The 23,056-nt window shown below is 40.4% G+C and overlaps 1 protein-coding gene across 1 annotated transcript in view; it reads right to left on the bottom strand.

The window, feature by feature from the left end:
* Positions 1–23,056, bottom strand: part of BRINP2 (BMP/retinoic acid inducible neural specific 2) — a 116,648-nt gene that overhangs the window by 17,487 nt on the left and 76,105 nt on the right. Inside the window, exons 3-4 of the mRNA XM_059903685.1 lie at positions 5,103–5,293; positions 3,780–3,988 (exon numbers count right to left, since the gene is read on the bottom strand). Of these exons, the coding sequence (XP_059759668.1) occupies positions 3,780–3,988; positions 5,103–5,293 (400 nt within the window). The remainder of the gene's footprint in view (positions 1–3,779; positions 3,989–5,102; positions 5,294–23,056) is intronic.

Here is a 23,056-nt window from a genome sequence, read left to right as displayed (position 1 = left end):
TCACCTTTTTGTTCTAAGCACAACCTAGCAGCTCTGGAGGATGTGGTTTCCCCTGCAGTCTTCTCTAGCAGTGGCTGTCTGCCTTCCCACACCTCACGCTGGCATGAAGTGAGGTGGGTCTTCCACTGTGATATCCTGAACACTGGTCCTCCTTCCTCTCTAACCGTCAGGACTATCACCCACTACTCCTCTGTGTTGCCGTCTATTTTTCTTGTCACTCCCCCTCCCTCACTGAGGATTTTCAGTATTTAGCTTGCTCACCACCATCTTTCTTACCACCACCCAGGTCTGTATCATTCCTGCTGACTTCAGCATCCATATAGGTGATCCTTTAATACCCAGCCTCCTAGTCCCCTGGCCTCCTCACCTCCTTATCTTGTCCTCTATCCAACCCCACCTTAGGCTCCCACGCCCATGGCCATGCCCCAGAACCTGACCCTCTGTAATAGCGATATAAAGCATTACACACTTGTACCTACTCTAGTCTCTTCCCTATAACAAGTCATCAAACATACTTAGACTCCCAATCTTTTGATCTGGCCAACTTTTCACTTTCTATCATCCTGTAATGGTCTCAGATCCCTTGATCCACCACTGTAATCACTCCTTTCTATATACTCTCAACTCCCTTGCCTATTTTTTCTTTCATCTTGTACACACACACACACACACATCTTGGTTAAATCCAACTCTCCATATCTCCCATGCCTGTCTGAACAAGACGTGCTGAATGTAGCTGATAAAACTCACAACGCTGCTGACAGGCCTCATGTTATAATTATGACCATGAGTCTCAAATGAGTCCTTGGTGCCACCCAACAATCCACTCCACTTATCTAGTCATCTAGTCAGTTGATAACCTTAACTCTCTGAATGACCATTTCATACATTCTTTTCTCAACAATTCCTTCTTTCATTTGGCCATGGACTTTGCTTGTTTCATCACGGAAATGGAATAAATCATAAGAGGACATCCGTGTCCTCCCACTGCCACATCTGCCATCCCACTGCGTGTGTGAGCTGTGTGCTCTGTACAGCCTCCGGCCCCAAAGGATGAAGTGTTCATGGTCCTGTGTGAGACCTGCTGCTCCACTCGTGCCTGGAATAGCAACCCCTCTCACCACCTCGACTGCTTCTGCAATTATCTCCTGTCTCTCTGCACCATCACTTTCCCCCTCTCTACTGAGTCATTTTAATCAACATACAAATATTCTGGAATAGCTCCCATTTTAAAAACAAAAACACAAGCTCCCTTGACCTCCCATCAGTCTCCAGCTATCACCTATTTTTCTATTTGCCTTTACAGCAAGACCTTTAAAGAACTGTCTCTACTATTCTGATTCCTCACTTTGTTCTCTCTCTTGAACCTTCTCCACTCAGCCTTTCATACCCTTCATGTCACTGAAGCTACTCTTATCCAGGTTACCAGTTACCTCCATGATGCCAAGTTGAAGGTCAGTTCTCAATCTGACTGCTCAACAGCTGCCTGCTCCTTCTTTTGTGAATAACTTTCTTCACGTGGCTTTGTGATCCAGCTTTGGTTCTCTTCATACCTTTACGCTCTGTCTCACCCTCCTTTGTTGAATCCTCCTCCTTTGGCCCATTTCTTAAAATTGATGTGCTTCACAACTCAAAAGCCCTGGGGCCACTTGATTAGCTGCATTCAGTCCTCGAGCGATCTCATCTCCTCCTTTCCCAAAGTTTTAAATACCAACGACACATGTGGATATATTTGTAAGCCAAACTTATATCTCCAATCATGACATTTCTCTTGAAATGCTGGTGTTGATGACCAACTGCCTGTTAGATACCTTTAGTTAGACATCTAATAGGAATGTCATATATGATATGTCTAAAACTGAACCCTTGATTTATTTCTTTCAGATCTGCACCTCCCCCTAGTGTTATCCTCAGTTAATGAAATCACTGTTCATCAGGTTGCTCAGGCCAAAAATCTCACGGTTAATCTTGACTCCTTTCTTCCAGTTTCTTAGCTAACACTCGATAGGCTCTACCATCAAAACCTGAACCTGTGAATTTCTCACTACCTGTATAGCACCAGCTTTGTCCAAGCCACCATTGTTCCTCACCTTGACCAGTGCAGTAATGACTGTGTTGGTCTCCAGGATCCCTCTTTCTCCTCTCTTCCCTGCTCGGTAATGCCCTCATGATCCAGGCCCTGCGACCACTGTAGCCTCTTCTGCCACCTCACCTCTCTTTTGACTCCTTCCAGCTACACTACCGTTGCTCCTGGATCATACCAAGCACACTCCCAACTTCAGGGCAGTTGCCCTCACTCCCCGCTCTGTCTAGAATGCACTCACTCAAGATACACATGTGGCTCACTCCCTTGCTTCATTAAGATCTCCGTCTGGTCTTCCCTAAAGTACCATGTCCCCATCACCCTCTATCTCCTTCCCTGACTTCATGTCTTTATACCATTAAGCCCACCTGACACTGTTTACGTATTTAATTATGTCTCCACCACTAGAATTTCAGCTTCTCGAGGGCAGGGACTTTATATGTTCTGTTCACTCTTGGATTCTCAGTATCCAGAACAGTGCCTGACACATACAGGTGTTCAATAAGGTTGGGATTGGCACACTACTATATGTAAAACAAATAATCAACAAGGACCTACTGTATAGCACAGGGAACTATACTCAATACTCTGTAATAAACTGTATGGGAAAAGAATCTGAAAAGGAATAGATATATGAATATGTATAACTTTGCTGTACACCTGAAACTAACACAATGTGGTGAATCAACTGTACTCCAATATAAAATTTTAAAAAAATTTTAAATACTTATTGAACAAATGAATGAAAGAATGATAAAACTTCCTTGTGAGTCTTGGATGGGATGAAAGCAGGATGTAAGACAAGATTGACCTCTCCTCAGCATCCTAACTTTATATTTAGAAATAGAATATCCAGTGTTCTCAAGTATCTTCATTAGTCTTCCCTCAAACAACATCAACTGTCCTAGAAATCTTCTAGATGTCAGTTGAGAACACGGGATGGAAGTTATAGTTATTAAAGTTACAGTAACTATTGAGCTTTTTCAAACATACATGAAATCATATCACTCCTCTGCTTGTTTTCTATTGCACTTTCTCACAGCCATGTGATCTGGTTCCAGCCTACCTCTGAATTTCATCTTGTACCAGCATCTTTCTTGTTCATCTCACCGCAGTCACAGCAGTCTTCTCTGTGTTTCACCAAGGCACCACGCTGGTTCCTGCCTCAGGGCCTTAGCGCTTACTGTTCCCCCTGCCTGAACACCCTTCCCTCGGATCTACACACAGCTGACTTCTAAGGATTCAGATCTCAGCCTCAAAGTCTAAACCCAAAGTGCCCTCCCTCGACCAATCTGGCTAATACTCACTGTTCCCCTCTCTCACCTCAGGAAATCTGTACCTACGACTCGGTCTTTTCCTTCTATCATTATCTGGAATTACTTGGCTGATTTTTTACTTGTTTATTATCTTCATCTCCCACCAGAATGTAACCTCTGGAGAGCAGGGCCCTTGTCTACCTTTCACCACAGTCCCTCGGCTGGAGCCTGCCTTAGGGTAGATGCCACGTGACTCTTTGCTGCAGAAGGAAGACACAGACCATGTTTTAGGGCTGGTTGAGGCTTGTGCCCACGTCGGAAAGCTGCTTTCCCACTTCCATCAGTCAGGCCTGGCTCACTTGGAGCCGGTTACCACCCAGGCCTCCCCCTGCTTTCCCTGCCTGTCTGCCTCCCTCCCCCAGGACCGCTCAGGCCCTTACCTTGACGGCCCCGGTGGCTATCTGGATATGGTGCAGCCGTCGCAGCGTGCTCTCTCTGTCGATGAAGTAGGAGGCTGCCAGCTGGTGCAGGGTCTCCAGGGACACAGCAGAGCCGTTCCCACCGCCCCCGACTATAGGGGCAATTCCTGCCACTTCTGACTTTCGGCTCAGTTTCCGCTTGTCCACAAAAATGGTCAGGGACTCTTCTCCTACAGCAAACAACATGGGTGCACGGGTGAGGCCTTCCGCTCCCTGATCCCCTACCGATAAGAATGTGAAACCCTTCGCCAGGGGAGAGCGAGCTAAGAGGGAGCCCATGGCCCCTGCTGATGGACTCTCCTCATCCCTACCACGTTCAGAACAGTCTCGTCAGACTGTGCCACAGGATGAGGGCACCACTGCCTGAGAGGCCCTCCTCCTCCTCCCTACTTCTGTAATCTCCCAAAGCTCATCCCCCGCCCCTGCAGCTTATCCATTTAACATCCTCTATTGATCTCTGTCTCAGGCTATCTACCTCCATGGGGAAGATAAAATTCTCCGTTTCAAGTTGTTTATAAGAAGTCACCGTGGATATTTCTGCTTTCTAAGAAAGGGCAAAAGCCTTGAAGCTCAACCTCCCTTTTCCCCATCAAACACTCAGCGCCTATCACATGCCGGCAGCTGGCCTGAACCCTTGGAGAGTTCCTTTTGTCCATCAGACAGGGAGCTAAATGTTATAATAAATCCTGCTTTCTCCTTGCCAGGGCAGAGAGAATGCTGCCTATTCCCAGCTCTCGATTCTGCGCTGGGTCCTAGCCATAGGTTGCACCATCCCCTAGCCATAGGTCCCCTTCCACCTTTGCCTCCATCCAGCCCAAAGCCATTCTAATTGGTTTGGCTGGTTACCAATCTCTATAGAGTGGAAGCAGAGAGGTCAGGGACTCAGCGGACATTTACTTCTTTGCCTATGGGTCTCACTATTGTAGCCACAGCCAATATTAAGATATGGAGAAACCTCGGGGTTAGATGGCTCAGTCAAAAGAAAACTGGGAGCACCCCCTTCTGGCAAGTGCTTAGTAGGAGTCTGTCTGTCCCCCAACCTCCTTACCCCACATCCCCTCCCCAGGAGGATGCTTATAAGCAAATAGCAATGTTCTGGGGTGAACTGGGATGTCAAGAGATTACACTGTTGACAAATGCACCAGAAAGAAAACGTTTCCCAGTCAATAACAGGCCAGGAAGAATAAAAGACCCAGGAAGAGTATTGAAGCTATAGTCAATGGGTCTTAAAGCTATTTTCGATGAGCTGGCAACAAATGAGTGTAGGATCGTGGTATGGCTTACCTCCAAGGGTGGCAGAAAGTAAGAAGTGAGTGCCGTACTTTTTGATCAGGTTTTCGGTGACCTGTTGCAGGTTGGGTCTCCTTCCGAGGAGGCGGATGTTCCGGATAAACTCTGGGGCAAGAGGCAATGGCAAACTAAAGAAGTCCTTCCTTTCTAGAGCCAGGTTGTTCACTTTCCAACGTGCAAACTCCCTGGAGGAAAAGTCGAGGGACAAGGAAAAGCTCATTGTATTTTGGAACAAGAGGCATAAAATCGGAAGCAGGTAATGTTCTTCCTCCACTTGCACCCCCTCATCTCCTGTCAGCATACATCTCTGCAGATGGAGGGACCACTGCCTGAAAGAGGCCCTCTGGTCTCTGATTCCCAGTTGGTAAGAAAGCCCTACCTCAGCTGACCTCCATTAGAACATGCTCCCATTGGAGAGTGGCTTATTCACCTGAAGGCAGTCATGGTAGTAATGTAATGGGGAAAAACAAACAATGAAAATACTGGAAGTGGTTTGCTGAAATAAGATCTAGTCACAACTGCAACTCAGTGGATGAGTCACCTCATGGCCTCTGTTACCCATTTTTAAAGTCAGGAGGTTGGTTTAGAACAACAGTTCTCAAACTTTTTGGTCTCATGACCTGATCACACTCTTAAAAATGATTGAGTCCCTGTATTTAGGTGGCTTATATCTAATGATAATTACCCCTTTAGAAATTAAAACTGAGAAAATTTAAATTTATTTATCTATTATTTCATTTAAAGATAACAGAAATAAATCCATTATATATAACATAAATAACATATTTGTATGACAATCACTATATGTTCTGAAACAAAACAGATTTAGTAAGAAGAATGGCATTGCTTTGCCTTTTGGCAAATCTGTCGAGTTTCTGGCTTAGCAGAAGAGAGCTGCATTCTTGTATTTTCTTCTGCGTTCAATCTGCTGTGATAATTGTGGATATTCTTCTTTGGTACCACACGAAACTCAACGAATGTACTTTCTTAAAGGTTAATTACAGTGTGGAATCTGAAACCATATCAATAAGCTTTTCATTCTCAGTTACATTAAAGTCCAGTGTTCTATATTGTACTTTGAGTGGATCTTTTTACTCTTTATGATTTTATAACATCATGTATTGGTCATCCATCTGGAAAATATGGGACCACTGAGTTATTCAGATCTTCCACATTTTGACACTTTTTATTATATAATATCAAAACATCATATTTGTTAATATCACCACAAATCTCAAGAAAAAAGTCTTTAAATATTGGAAAGCTGTCAAGCTTATGATGACAAATACAAGTTTTCCAAAATTTCAATTTTCATTTGAAAGCTTAAATTTTATCATTGGTAACAAATACTGTCAGTTACTTTCCTTGAAGAGGCAGGCTTGCTTCATTCTTTTTTTTTTTTTTTTTTTAGAAAATGTCTGCCAAACACTAAAATCTGAATAACCATAGATTGTTGGTTGTTCTTTCAAGAAAAATTCAGTCCCATGAAAAAAGTGGCTAGTTCAACACACAACTCAATCACAAATGTATTTTTCTCTGAGACCACCATTCTTCAGTAACCTCAAACATGCTTTATATGTACTTTTCATCTCATCTTACAGAATATTAAAAAAGACATGTACTCATGGGTCAAGATCCAATAAAATTAATAAATTTTACTGCTTCAAGGACATTCATGAAGTTAACCATGCATGTATGTGTGTGTATGTTTAGGTATGCAATGTTGAATACATGACTACTAGTGTCATTTGGTCAGACTGCCCTTATTTAAGTTAAGATGCCAGCAGTTTCATTCACCATTGCTTTTGCACCTTTACTGCAAATGTCAGCATGGACATTCTGAAAGGAACTAAGAGGATGTACATTTTGAAAAGCTCTATTCTAGACGATGGCAAATTTCCTTTCTAGTTCCATCTGGAATTTTAATCTTCATGCTTTACTCCTCAATGAAATATTTGTATTTTAAAGGATGAAATTTAAATGATCATATCCACTAGTAAAAAAGGGGTTTTCCATTGCCTCCCAAATTATACTAGTAAGGATCAGCTCCACTGCCTTAGAAAACCACAAAATGTAAAGTCTTCTCAACTTTCTCACCCATCCCAACTCTGCTCTTCATGACAGTGCTAAACCTTGGTCTAAACTTCCCCCCAAATCCATGAAGTACAAATGACAAGTCCACAGAAAAAAATAAAATAATTCAAAATAAATAAATAAAAATCCATGCCCATTTGAGGCTATAGAACTCCCCTATCTAATTCTAGAAACTAAGACAGAGAGCAGGGGCATGTGCCAAACATTACCAGGGAAACAAAGGAAAAGGGATGACTAATAATTCAGGGTTCTGACAAAGCCTTTTAAAATTCCCACTGTGTGGCTTTATTTATCTAAGCAGGTAAGTTCATAATAATGCATTATCTTTTATTTCCTTTGTGGAGGAAATGCTAAACTTTAAAGTACAGGGTATTTGTCAAAATATTTTCCATCCCAAATCCCACTGCAGCATAAAGAACAGTTGCTTGATCTCACTTCTTATTGGCTGGATGGCCAATCAAAGACATAGAGCAGCTTAATAGATTAAACAAACAAACAAAAAACCACAAGATCCAACCATGTTCTGCATACAAGACTCACTTCAGCTTTAGGAACACATATACTGAAAGTGAAGGGATGGAAAAAGATATCCCATGCAAATGGAAACCAAAAGAAAGCTGGGGTAGCTTATTTCAGACAAAATAGATGTAAAGCCAAAGGTCATTATATAATGATAAAGGGATCAATTCATCCAGAAAATATAACATTTATAAATATTTATGGACCCAACATAGGAGCACTGAAATATGTAAAGCAAATATTAACAGATCTGAAGGGAGAAATAGACAGTGATACAATAATAGAAGGCAACTTCAATACCCCACTTTCAACAATGGATAGATCATCCAGACAGAAATCAGCAAAGAAACATTGGACTTAAACTATATGTTAGACCAGATGGACATAATAGATGTTTATAGAATATCCCATCCAGCAGCAGAATACACTTCTCAAAGGCACATGGAACATTCTCCAGGATAGATCATATGTTAGACCACAAAACAAATCTTAATAAATTTAAGACGACTAAAATCATATCACACATCTTTTCTGACCACAATGGTATGAAACTAGAAATCAATTACAAGAAGAAAACTGGAAAATTCACAAATACATGGAGATTAAACAACATGCTCCTGAACAACCAATGGGTCAAAGGAGATATCAAAAAATATTTAGAGACAAATGAAAATGGAAACACAAATACAAAAACCTGTGGGGTGTAGTAAAAGCAGTTCTAAGGGGGAAGATTATAGCAATAAAAGCCTACATTAAGAAAAAATAAAGATCTTAAATAAACAACCTAACTTTACACCTCAAGGAACTAGAGAAGAAGAACAAACTAAGGCCAAAGTTAGTAGAAAGGAAGAAAATAACAAAGATCAGAGTGAAAATAAATGACATAGACACTAAAAAAACAATAGAAAAGACCAATGGAACTAAAGGCTGTTTTTTGAAAGGTTTAAAAAAAAATAGATAAATTGTTAGACTAACCAAGAAAAAAAGGAAAGAAGACTCAAATAAATAAAATTAGAAATGAAAGAAGAGACATTACAACTGATATCACACAAAGGATCATAAGAGACTACTATGAACAATTATACACAAAATTGGACAACCTAGAGAGAATGGATACATTGCTAGAAACATATATATATATATATATATATATATATATATATATATATATATATATATATATATATATATATATATATATAACCTACCAAGACTGAATCATGAAGAAATAGAAAAATCTTAACAGTCTAATTACTAGTAAAGAGATTGAATTAATCATCAAAAACCTCCCAACAAACAAAAGTCCAGGATCAGATGGCTTCAATGGCAAATTCTACCAAACATTTAAAGAAGAATTAATACCAATCTTTCTCAAACTCTTCCAAAAAATAGAAGAGGAGGGAAACTTTCATACTCACTTTATGAAGCCACCCACACCCTTATAGCAAAACCAGACAAGGACATTATAAGAAAATAAGATTACAGGCCAATATCCCTGATAAACATAGATGCAAAACTCCTCAACAAAATATTAGCAAACTGAATTCAACAGTACAATAAAAGGATTATACACCTTGATCAAGTGGGATTTATTCCAGGGCTGCAAGGATGGCTCAACATCAAATCAATCAATGGGATACACCACATTAACAAAACAAAGGATAAAAATCACATGATCATCTCAATAGATGTAGAAAAAGCATTTGACAAAATTCAATATCCATTTATGATAAAAAACTCAACAAAGTGGTATACAGTGAACATACCTCAACATAATAAAGGCCATAAATGACAAGTCCACAGATAATATAATACTTAATGGTGAAAAGCTGAAAGCTTTTTCTCTAAGATCAGGAATAAGACAACATTGCCCATTAGCACCACTTTTATCCAATATAGTACTGGAAATACTAGCCAGAGCAATTAGGCAAGAAATAAAAGTCATCCAAATAGGAAAGGCATAAGTAAAATTGTCCCTATTTGCAGATGGCATAATATTATACATAGAAAACCCTAAAGACTCCACCAAAAACTGTTAGAACTAATAAACAAATTCAGTAAAGATGAAGGATCAAAATAAATATACAAAAATCTGTTGCCTTTCTATAAACTAATAGTGAAATATCAGAAAGAGAAATTAAGGAAACAATCCCATTTACAACTGCATCAAAAAGAATAAAATACCTAGGAATAAATTTAACCATGGAGGTGAAAGACTTGTACACTGAAAACTGTAAGTCACTGATGGGAGAAATTAAAAAGACACAAATAAATGGAAAAATATTCCATGCTCATGGACTGGAAAAATTAGTATTGCTAAAATGTCCATATGACCCAAAGCAACCTACAGATTCATTGCAATCCCTATAAAGATTCCAATGGCATTTTTTACAAAATAGAAAAAACAATCCTAAAATTAGTATGGAACCAAATAATATTATAAATAGCCAGAGCAATCCTGAGAAAGAAGAACAAAGCTGGAAGTATCATACTTCTTGTTTCAAATTATACTACAAAGCTATAGTAATCCAAACAGTATAATATTGATATAAAACAGACACATTGGTCAAAGGAACAAAAGAGCCCATAAATAAACCCACACATATATGGTCAATTATTTTATGACAAAGAAGCCAAGAATATTCAATGGGGAATGGATAGTCTCCTTTGACATAATTGGAATGATAATGGGAAAACTGGATAACCAAACGCTAAAGAATTTAACAGGACCCCTATCTTACATCACACAAAAAATCAACCAAAATGGATTAAAGACTTGAACTTAAGACCTGATACTATAAATCTCCTAGAAGAAAACATAGGCAGTAAGCTCCTTGACATGAATATTGGTGATGGTGTTTGTTTCTGGCACCAAACCCACTCTCCCTGCTTTGTTGTAGGCCACACCTAGACTTCATTATGTAACAAAGAATTTCTATTGTATCACTTAGTTTGTTAGGGGGTGAAAAAGGCAGGTATTCTTCCATTTTCCACAGTTTCTTACAATGGTGATAGCTCCTCACTGAAAGGAAAGGCCACTTTACCAAAGAGGTGAATCCCACTTTAATTAAATCTAATAAATAAAAATTGGTTGTCACATTGCTTGCTCAGTGCACTTCATTCAGGACTGCTGAACAGTATCTCCTACGAGAAGCTTTTTCCCTGACCATCCCATCCAAAAGAGCACACCTACCTCCGCTTCCCCATGCCCTGCTTTACATGTCTTTTTTTAGCACTTATACTACCTGACATAATATATATTTTTAATTCTCTTTCTCTCCCATTAGAACATAAACACTATGAGGTCAGGATTGATTCTTTCTGTCTTATTCAACAGCAACAGAACAATGCTAGATGTTGTAAAACAGAACAATAGTAGATTTTCAATAGATTTTTGTTGAATGATTGAGTCTCTCATTTATTTTATTTATTTAAAATAAACAACCATTATTTTATGTCACAGCTCTCCTAATCATTTAGTTGTTTGCAAATTACTGAAACTAGATAAAAAAAAGTTAGTGATGAGAATACATAGAAGCAACAACCAATCAGTGATTGATGTGAAATAAAAGTAAAGCATTCTAAGTGTGTATACGTGTCAATGAGAAAATTAGATTTGATTTATAAAAGTGTAACTTATGGGCATACTTTTGTGCATTTTTTATATATAAATCAAGGCACTGAAGGTATTTTCTTATGCTTTGGTAAACTGAGTCTGAATCCTCTTCCATTGTCTTCAGTGGACATGGACAACTTCCAATGACAGTCCACAGGCCAAAGTTCCGCGAGTATGGAGCGCCCATTCAGACTCTGCTGTGCTTTACACCCAATGTTAAAGATCAACAGCTCCAATCCTCTATACTAGGTCTAACAACAATTTCTGCCACACTCATAGTGTTAAAGAGCCCCAAAGAGGCAACAATCTTGGAGTTCTGTACTTTTCCTTAGTCTTCATCTTCCTTTGTCCAACATCAGACTTGACATATTTTATTGTATCACATATTTTATCCAAACCAAACAAAAAGTTTTGAGTGTATCTTACTCAAGTGAATGAGTATACTGAAGCTCAGAAAGCTAAGTATTTTGCCTGATGTCACAAAATTACCAAGAGGGAAATTTGGGCTATTAGAATTAGAAGAAACATTTGAATACTATTTGCCAACCTCTTTCATGCTATCGTGTACATTGAAAATTCTCTGTATGTGATGCATTGCGATCAACGAATGAGGCTTCTCAGGCCTGAGGAGACAAGCACAGGGAGTCCTGCTACCCCAGACCCTGCCCAATCACCCCAAGGGCTGAGGGAATCAATATATGGACACCCCTATAATCCACTTGTAGCACCACCACATGCCAGCATGCAGAGCAGTTGAGAACATCTGTTCCATTCCTCTTACATTATAAGAAAATCATGAAACAAAGAGGGAAGTGGTTTGCCTAAAACAATACAACCATTTGGCACTAGAACCAGAACAAAATCTAGTGTCCTAACCCTATCCCAGTGCTATTAACAACAACTATGATGATGGTGACAGTAGTAACAATGAGACCCAGAGAAGTTAAGAAAGTAACTTGCAAAAAGTCACACAGTAAGTGGCCGAGCCATGACCAAAACCCAGGTCAATACCATATTGCTGTTTCTATAACACTATTTTCCTTTGTGTACATTCGATTAAGTGTATTTTATTTCATTCTAATGCTTTTTAAAAGTTTACTATCTTTTAACAAAGATATTTTCATTACCCAGAACACTTAATTCCTTTAATTATCTACACAAAAAAGGAATGTACTGTATATGCAAAATGTAGTGCAACACATATACCAAAGCAAAACCTTTTTTGGATGAAGGTAGTTTCAATATACCCATTTGCAGGAGGAGAAATTAAGACCTAGAAAAAAAATCAACTCCATACACAGGTTACCATGCAAGGAATCAGAGATAAAGGCCTGATTCCAGCTCCTATGGCTGCTCTGAAAATCATAACACAGAATAACAAATGACTTAGAAAATGAATGATACTGTCTTAGGAAGGTTTTTATGAGCCAGTAATAAAAAGTAATGGTTAACATTTAATGAATTCTTAGCATGTGCCAGGCATTCCAAGTATCTTGCAAGTATTAACCAATATAATATTCAAAACACCCCTATAAGAGGTAAAATATAATTATCCTCATTTTACAGACAAGGAAATCGAGGCACAGATAATTTGCCCAGTAGGTAACACCTGGTAAGTGGCAGAGTCAGGACTGAAACACAGGCTGTCTGGTCCCAGGATCCACAGTATTTACCAACATGTTATACCACCTCCCCCGTGAAAGTCAAAGGGGCAGTCACGAGTTTGTGAGTGGAAGAGAGAGAGAGTGAGTGTGTGTGTGTGTGTGTGTGTGTAAGTGAGGGGGTAGGAGAATTTCACTGGAGAAATACACCCTCCCAAAACAAATAAACAAAACTCGCTTCCATAAACTGGCGGGGTGTCGACTCAGAATTAGGCATAAGGCCTCAGCTGGCTGCAGGAAGGTTCAGGCTCTGAGGGCACCCAGTGGTTTTCTCTTCTACTTCACTCCGTTTCCTGCCTGCCCTTTGGGGCCCTTCACTGAATCAAAATAATGGAGGAAACATCTGTGAATGGAGTTTGAGCCAGAGTGGTTAAAAAAAAAAAAAGTGCTTCTAGAACTTATTAACCTGGTCCTTTCCAGCATCTGAAAACCTCAGAAGGCAATACTGGAAGGCAGCCTGAGCTATTCAAAGAATAAATGTTCATTTCCGATTTTTCATTTAGTAGGTTTTTTTTTTTCATAATAAAATAATCAAGGCTCTTTTTTCCCCCTAGGAAAAGGATGTTTTCTATATATCAATTATATTAACACATGCTACTTCAATTAAGCCATCATCTTTGTTTCAATTAAGACATCAAGTAAATTTCCATTTCAATTTAGCCATTTCTCCTAAAATCTTCTCCCACTGTGTTTGTTTCACAGTCAACAGTATGAGAAAGCAAACATTTTAAGCACTAGGGAAGGCCATATGGAAAGGGCCCTTAAAGCAACAGAGGTCACTACATAAAGAGCTCACAGGTTAAACCAAGGGTGACGAGAGCTCTCCAATGTGGACTCTGCCTGCCGTTAACTGAAGCACTTCAAAACATTGCTTCAGTTAAGGGCTACAACTAACACAAGTTTAGGCCACTTTCTATTGCATTTTAGATTAGCCTAGAGTGAATCGCAAATATTTTTGTCAAAGGATTAACATACCCATAAAATTATTAATAATCAAAACAAAGTTTAGGAAAGGTACAATCCAGATTGGAGGGTAAAATCCCGTGTGTTATTAGGAGCGAGCGTACACACCGACACCGAGAATATTGTATACGTAACAAAAAATCTCTATCTGTATTCTGAAGTGATCGTAGTTATCTCTGTCCCAGACTGCTAAACACTGACAGTCCAGTTGCCAACACAGGATGCTTCTGGTTGCACGTGAGTTTAGGGATTTTCCGGAATCCAAAGGGGCCTGTGACAGGAAGGCGGAACCGAGCCCCATGCCAAGCCTCAGGCAACGGGAGCTTCAGCTGGGCTTGGGGACCAGGCCAGCTCTGGATCTGAAGCAAAAGGGTCTCCGATTAGAATACTAAATGGCTACAAGGTGTTCCCAATTTGAAAGATGTAAATGAAAAGGAATGCCTCCACGTAGCAGCTACTGACTCTAAGGTCACCAAACCCCCTGCAGCACCATGTTCCTCCACCATACACGAGGTCAACAAAAACTGCCACTGAGGGTCCCCCCTGCAGAGTCCTGCGCTCTCAGCCATGAAAGACAGAAAGAGCACAGCCGGGGGCTTCCATCCAGGTGCGGTTTCCAGCAGCCACATGCTGAAGAACCACTTTTCAGGCTTGTAAACTGAGAACATTGACCCAGCCTCCTTGAAGAGTCATGACCCATGAAGCTTCCCTCCCTATGAAACCTTAAGGAGGAGACTATTTTTTTAAAAATCCATAGTTTAATCAGAAATAGAGTTACAGATGTAGAAAACAAACTTATGGTTACCAAAGGGTAGTGGGGAGAGGGATAAAATGGAAGACTGGGATTGACATATACACACTACTATATATAAAATAGATCACTAATAAGGACCTACTGTATAGCACAGGGAACTCTACTCAATACTCTGTAATGACCTATATGGGCAAAGAATCTAAAAAAGAGTGAATATATGTATATGTATAACTGATTCACTTTGCTGTACACCTGAAACTAACACAACATTATGAATCAACTATACTCCATTACAAATTTTTAAAAATTAAAAAAATAAAAATCCATAGTTTAAAAACAAAAACAAAACTATACCTCAGTGAGGCTGAAACCCAGTAGTAATGAGCACTGCAACCCACAGTATAGGTGGCTGCATTGAGACCTTGTGCTTACAGCCAGATTATTTTTACCAACTTTCCAATAGACATGTCTTTCCCTCTCTGCGTGGGAAGCACATTTAGGCCCATTTCCGAGACCACCAATATGGTTGCCATTTGGAAGAATCACATTTCCTGTATCCTGAGTATGCAGCTTGACCCACCGCGCTCTGCTGTGGCACCCCTGCAGGCTTGCACCATCCTGTTCCAGTGTCAGCGTGCCCCTGAGTGCTCAGAGCCCATTTGTTCCCCCTGAGTTAGAATCCAGCCTGGGTTTACCAGGGAAGGATTCAACGCTGTCTCCAGCAGAGAAAACCAATCATCACCTGCTCACTCAGGCAGCCGTTCGAGAAGAGGTTCTGGTACTACCTGAGAGGCTGGGGAGAAGTCTTAAGGCCACCACTGAGCCCCGGATGCCCAGCTCCAGGCCCCACTTTAAACACAATGGCAGAAGGAGTGGACTGCTGTGGTCGGGAATGTCGCCTTTCTCTAGTCTTCTGATGTATTTCCAACAACCTCTCTTTTGGAGGTACCCTCCTCCAACCCTTAGTGCTGAAAGGGACTGAGCTACCATCCTCTAAAAGGTTGTTTTGATATGAACCATACTTGTAAGAAAAAAAATATGACTGATTTTCCTTGAAAAATGAAGGGAGACACAGGACAGGTCATTAAATAAAATATTTAAGAACTTTGGAGCCAAAAAGATGGATTGGCCTTAGGCCAAGGACAAAAATAGGTTTCTTGTCATTTTTACTGTGACTTGACTTTGTCTATGTGAACTGTCAACCAATGACCATTGGCAAATTTCTCCCATACCAACCAGTACTAGATAAATACAAATGTCTTTGTTCTCAGAGCCCACCTTTCTCCTGGAGAGTTGGTTTTGCCCAACTAGCTTCACTCGCCAATTTGATGCAGGAGTCTCAATAAACACTGAGAGTTGGCCTGCTGATTTCCCTAAAGTGTTCTAGGAAAGGCACCTTCTCTTTCTTCATCTTTCTGACAATATACCTTGCATCCAGGGCTAGTGCTCTCTTCATAGAACTCCATCCATCAAGCTAAGACAGTACTGTGTTTTCTTTTTCATAGGGCTTATATTTGCCTTAGAAAATTCACATGAAGGAGAATAGCCAAAGCCAACATATACATTGAGGGATGCCAGTTGTTTACCTCAGTGACACAGCTAAGATGGTTTCATGTTCTTGAGCTAGAAATTTTAGAGCTGAGGGATATATCATGCTTTGCCTCCTGTACAGAAGGCAGTATTTCTAGATACAGCACCTCATCAGGAGATTTCCATCTCAACCAGAGATTACTATAATGTACTTGCCTATTAGAGTCTTTACTGCTATAATGAATAAGACATGATTAATCTGAGCTGTAAAAAGAAATTAGAATAAAACCATAATCTCTTATATTGGTGTAAAGCTTTCCTTTAGTTTTTTAAAAAATAATTGTAATTTTTACACAAGCTCAACAATTTTATCAATGCAAGGACCTGAAGAAAGAGGAAGTGGAGTTATTACTACTCAAGTATGAACCTTCTAGAAGTTAACAAATGAAGAGACGGAGAAACTGAAAAAAGGGACCAAGTCTCAGTTGATCAGTGGTAGAGTTTGATGAGAACCCACACCACGCCACAAATGATTTTCTGCCTTTGTCTATGACCTGTGCTCAAGTTCAAAGACCACTGTACACCTTTGTCATACTTCCCTGGAAATTCTTTTGCCTCGTTTACCACTGTGGCTGGGAGAAACCCCCAGGCAGAAAGGCTTCGATCCAGGAGCATTTGGGTAAAAAATACCTCGGCCCCTGCAACTCCAGGAGGCACAAGAGGAGAAAGTAGGCCAGCCCTCCCCCCACGCCCCAGTGCCCCGGCCCACCCACTGGAAGAATTCAAGAAGCCTGGCACGGAGGTAATTTTGCAGCCTGCTGTGTTCTCAAACAACTGCCCGTAAACAATGATTGGCCAATTTCATTCTAATCTTCCCAATTTTGCTCTAATTAAAATCAAGCTGTAGCTTTCACACAGTTTAATTAAGGTTGATTGGGAGAAATGGGGAGGGGAAACTCAAGCTTAGAGGAGGAGGAAGAGATCACTCTTTGGCGAATCTCATACTGCCCGACAGGCTCAGGGGCTTGGAGAGGGTGTTGAGAGTGGTGTGTTTGTAGAGTCAACAGGATGTACAGCAGACACATTGAAATGAAGGGCCAGTGAATCTATGCGGCCAGAAGGAACTGAAAAGGGAGTTGAGACCTGTGTTTTCTGAGGCACAGAAACCCCAGTTCTGCCCTGACCTCCCAACCTGCTCCCCACAGCTCTTCTTTTTAACTGTGGAGAAAATCGCTTTGTTCACTACTCTTCACCTCCCGTTGTGCTTGTCTTTGCCTAGCAAGCTGACAGACCATGCCAGGCTTCTCCCCAGCAAACATCCATGGGCTTCCCATTATCTACTCAACCCCAAGAGAATGCCCCCTGACTGGCAGTTCCTCCCATTATTCTACAAGTTTATTCCTCTTGCAAAGAGATAGCCCTTCTGGTATTTGGGTGTATTTACTTTTTATATGGGCTACTCTTCTTTAGATTAACTATTTTTAGTTCCTTCAATATAGTTCCCACATCTCTAGGCCCTTATGCTTTAACTTTCTCTGCTTGCAATCTAGTTCGTCAATGTATTGCTTTTTGAAGATGACAACCAAAATTAAACACAATCCAGTAGATGTGTTCTGAGCCACCAAGAGTACACTAGGATACAATATCTGAACACATCAGTATCATCATAATCATCATAGTGTCAATTTACTGAGTCCTTATGTTGCCAGTCATGGGACTGGATGCTTTACATATTTTTCAGTCATCACCACAATCTTGCAAATGTCAGCGGGGTAGAATCCTCATTCTTGCCTGTATTAGAATGCCCTTTGACATGTAACTTTGCAGTATCACTCACTCATATGAATGGAGCTTATTTCCCTCCCCCATTGATATTGGGCTTAGCTATGTGGCATTGCTTTGGACAAAGGAACATGGACAGAAGTGACAGGTGCCAATTCTGGGCCCCAAAGGGCATGTCTCCACTCTCTCTCTCGCATCCCTGCCCTCACCATGAGAACTGCTCCCTCCATGAAGCTGTAAGATGCTGCCCTTTCAGCCTGAGACCCATAATAAGCATCATTGGAGTAAAGACCTAATGGCCCCTGTGCAGACCCACAACCTGAAGCATAGCTAACTCAAGCAACCTACAGATGCTGAGAAAAATGATTATTGTTTTAAACTACTGAGTTTTGGGGATACTTTTATATCCATAATTGTGGCAATAATTAACTGATACACTGATACCCTCCACAAGCTTAAGTCTCATTTTATGGCTGAGCAAGCTCAGACTGAGATAATTTAAGTATCTTAGTCAAGGACACATAACCAACCAAAAGTGAAGATAGTCTGTGATCTTTCTACTATACCTATTTCCTTTATTAATACACCTGAATATTGCATTCCTTTTTTGAGAGAAAAATATTCTTGGCTGACAGTAATCTCATGGTGAACCAGACCCCCCCCCCCCACATTTTTCCAACCCCAGATATTTTTTTTCCACAGCTAATCCATGACTCCTATACCCTATATTTGTGAAGTCGACATTTTGAACTTGAATTTAAGGCTTTGCATTTCCCCTTTTTCTTGCATTCCCTCACTTGTGGCAGAGACTGGAAAATTGTTCTCTAAGCGATTTCATTTTCCTCCTGGGCTCACAGATGGATAGTTTTTCCCAGCTTCCTCTGCATTTAAGTGTAGCCACATGACTGAGTTTTGGCTGGTTTAATGTGAACCCAGGCCTAGCCCATAAGACTTCCCATAAAATCTTTCATGCTCTCTTTCCTTGTTTACCAGGACCCAGAGGGGAACTCTGAGGACCTAGGAGGTGACAGAGTGACTGGATAGATAGAAGGGATCTTGTTTCTGAGTGATTTCATGAGGCAATCTCCTTTTAACCCTACCACAAATTGCACTGGACATAAGCAAAAAAATAAACTTGTATTAAGTCACTGAGATTTGGGAACTGTTTGTTCCAGCAGTTAGCCTACTCTGACTAATTCCACCTTGATCATGTCAATCTCACATTGCAGCCTGGGCAAATAATCTTCACTCTTGACATTACTGCCTATCTGGATAAAGGTCCCTTTCAATTATCTGATTTTATTGCCTATGTGGTCAAACATCCATGCTCCCATATCTCCCCAGTTCAGTAACATTGCCATATAGGGTCTCTCTTCCTTGCTTTGTGAGTCTAGATGGAAATGGTGTTGGTCTTGAGGCCTTGACTTTAACGTTATGGGATTACGGTGTATGAGCTGTGTTCTATAGGGAAAGCACCTGTCACAGTTAGGGATTTATCTGGGACTATCTATAACAATAAAATCAATGAATAGATTAACTCAGGCTACAGTTAGGGAGAACAATATGTAGATTTTAAGTGATAAATTTGATTAATGCATGAAGATTGCAGTAGAAAGAGTTTGATAAAGTAAGGCTTCCCCTTCTTTGTTCCATCTTTCTCAATTAATCTCTCTTCATTTTCTCTTCCTTCCTCAAGATTTTCCACTCTATTGTTTTCCATATTTATTCTCAGGAGACCTCTCACAAGAATAAGCACCTATCTTGAAATGAACTAAATTTATTTTTTAGTTATCACCAAATAAGCCTATAAAGAAATTCCTATTATTCTACCCATTTGACTGATGAGAAATAACTTGTACAAGATCACACAGCTGGAAGTAGCAGAACTTCCATTTAAACCCACAGAGGGGACTTCCCTGGTGGCGCAGTGGTTAAGAATCCACCTGCCAATGCAGGGGACACGGGTTCAATCCCTGGTCCAGGAAGATCCCACATGCCGCAGAGCAACTAAGCCCATGCGCCACAACTACTGAGCCTGCGCTCTAGAGCCTGCGAGCCACAACTACTGAGCCCACCCACCACAACTACTGAAGCCTGTGCACCTAGAGCCCATGCTCCACAGCAAGAGAAGCCACCGCAATGAGAAGCCCACTCTGCAACGAAGCCCCTGCTCGCCGCAACTAGAGAAAGCCCGCGCGCAGCGACAAAGACCCAGCACAGCAACAAAGACCCAACGCAGCCAAAAATAAATAAATAAATTTATTTTTAAAAATAAATAAATAAGCCAACAGAGTATGACTGCAGAGGCTGGAACCTCACCCACTTGCTCTCTGCTTCATCTAATTCAGTCCCAGAACACCCTACTCTTAAAGAGTGACTTCATTCTTTTATTATATCTTTACATGTGGCAGACATTTTTGCCTGGAAGAGCTCAGAGCCAAGTGAAGAGCAAATAGAGATAGGCAAATAAATAAATAATTAAATGCACAAAATAAGTTCTAAAGCAGAAATATGAACAGACTGATGGGGAAGCAGAAGTAGGAATAACTAACTTGCTTGCGGGAGCCAAAGAAGAAGCTATAGAGAGGTGATATTTAAACGGGTATGAAAGGTGAGTCGGAGCTCAGATGGTAGAGAAAATGGAAAGAGCTTTGCAGGAAAATGGAATGGGACATGGAAAGACACGTGGGATCTAAGGAAGGCTCTGTGTCTAGGAAAATCTGGAAATGTTCACTGAGACTGGAACATAAGCAGGAAGAAATGATGGGGCATAATCAGTGGCACAAGGTCAGTATTCATGGAATATTTGTTGAAATAGTAAATGGATGGATTTAGAAGAGACTCTCATGCTAAGAAAACACATTTGGATTTTATCCTTTGGGCACAGAGGGACCAACAGAGGATTTTAGGCAGGTTGAATTGGAGAAGAGAGAAAAGGCCAAGTGGTAAACGATGAAGCCAAGACAAGAGAGAAGAGGCTGGCTTTGAAAGGCAGTTCTGAGATGGAAGCCACATAAGTCAAATGGAAGATGGGGAAAAAGCACGAGTTACAGTGGTGGCCAGTCATGGTAGGAAGCACAGGAAAGAATATAGGAGACATAATAAGTGTAGTAGAAAACAGGATGAGTGCAGTTCTGGCTGTGATTTTACCACAAACTAAGTCTAGGTGAACAAAACCAAATCAAGTGGGAGGTGCAATTCTTCGAGAAGCTGAGAAAAAATTTAGGATTTTTTGTCTACATTTCACTTGAATGAAAAACCTATATGCTCTCACGATAAACCCAGAACATATTTCCCACTTTTCTTGTAAAATTGATGCTTCAGGTCCCAAGCAGAGTCACCACATATTCTGAGGTGAGCCCATGACCTTGAAACTACCATCACTAATTTTCAAGAACTGCACAGAATGCAAGAAGTTAAAGAAATCTGTGGAGAGGAAAATGCCTGGTCTGAGAAACTCCAGGATGGTGAACTGATACTGATCTGTGACAAAATTCTTGAGGATTTTGAAAGGTGAGCAAGCAAGCAAGCAAGCAAGCAAGCTCTCCAGGAGCCAGAATTGGTTCAGGAAGAAAACCTTATGTCAACATCAATTTCTTATTTATTATCCCTTTCTTTGTTTACCAGGACCCAGGAGAACTCTGAGGCTCTGGGTGATGACAGAGTGACTGGATAGGAGTCTTGGTTCTGAATGATTTCATGAAGATCAAAGATGGAAAAGAGAGAGTTGGGAAAAAAGAAACAAGGACAGTTTGAGAGAGAGACTGTGAGAGGGGAAAGAGAGAGAAAAGAACATCTGGAGGGAGGTCACAGTGTGCTACTCAAATATCTGGAGACCTTTTTGCAAAGAAGAGCAATTTACACTTATTCTAGAGAAATAGGAGAAAGCAGAGTCAGGACCAATAAGTGGAATTATGGAAGGAAATACTGAGATTCAATTTCATAAAGATCTGTAGAGTGTTTTGGGCTGCTGAATGGAAGTTGGCTTCAGAGAACACGCAGAACTGGACCTGCCCAAGCCAAGGCACCTTCTTGGGGATTTGTAGAGTGGTTGTCTGCCATGGGTAGGAAATAACTGATTTTAAAGTTTCCTTCTGGAACCCTTCTATGCTGTTGGTGGGAATGTAAATTGGTGCAGCCACTATGGAAAACAGTATGGAGGTTCCTTAAAAAACTAAAAACAGAACTGCCATATGATACACCAATCCCACTCCTGGGCATATATCCAGAGAAAACTCTAACTCAAAAAGATACATGCACCCCAATGTTCATAGCAGCACTATTTACAATAGCCAAGACATGGAAGCAACCTATGTGTCCATCAACTGATGAATGGATAAAAAAGATGTGGTATATATATATTATATATTATATATATATATATATATATATATAATATATATATATATAATATATATATATATATACAATGGAATATTACTCAGCCATAAAGAAGAATGAAATAATGCCATTTGCAGCAACATGGATGAACCTAGAGATTATCATACTAAGTGAAGTAAGTCAAAGAAAGACAAATATCATATGATATCACTTCTATGTAGAATCTAAAAAATGATACAGATGAACTTATATACAAAACAGAAACAGACTCGCAGAAATAGAAAACATATGTTTACCAAAGGGGAAAGGTGGGCAGGAGGTATAAATTAGGAGTTTGGGATTAACATATACACACTACTATATATAAAATACATAAACAACAAGGAGCTACTATATAACACAGGGAACAATATTAAATATCTTGTAATAAGCCATACAGAAAAGAATCTGAAAAAGAATATATATATATATATTGAACTATAATATAATGAACTATACTTCAATAAAAAATAAAAACAGGGGTTTCCCTGGTGGCGCAGTGGTTGGGAGTCCGCCTGCCAATGCAGGGGACACGGGTTCGAGCCCTGGTCCGGGAAGATCCCACATGCTGCAGAACAACTAAGCCCGTGCGCCACAACTACTGAGCCTGCGCTCTAGAGCCCGTGAGCCACAACTACTGAAGCCCATG

The sequence above is a fragment of the Balaenoptera ricei genome, chromosome 1 (genome assembly GCF_028023285.1).
Source record: "Balaenoptera ricei isolate mBalRic1 chromosome 1, mBalRic1.hap2, whole genome shotgun sequence".
Classification (NCBI taxonomy): Eukaryota; Metazoa; Chordata; class Mammalia; order Artiodactyla; family Balaenopteridae; genus Balaenoptera; species Balaenoptera ricei.
This window is presented reverse-complemented; position numbering and strand designations above follow the sequence as displayed.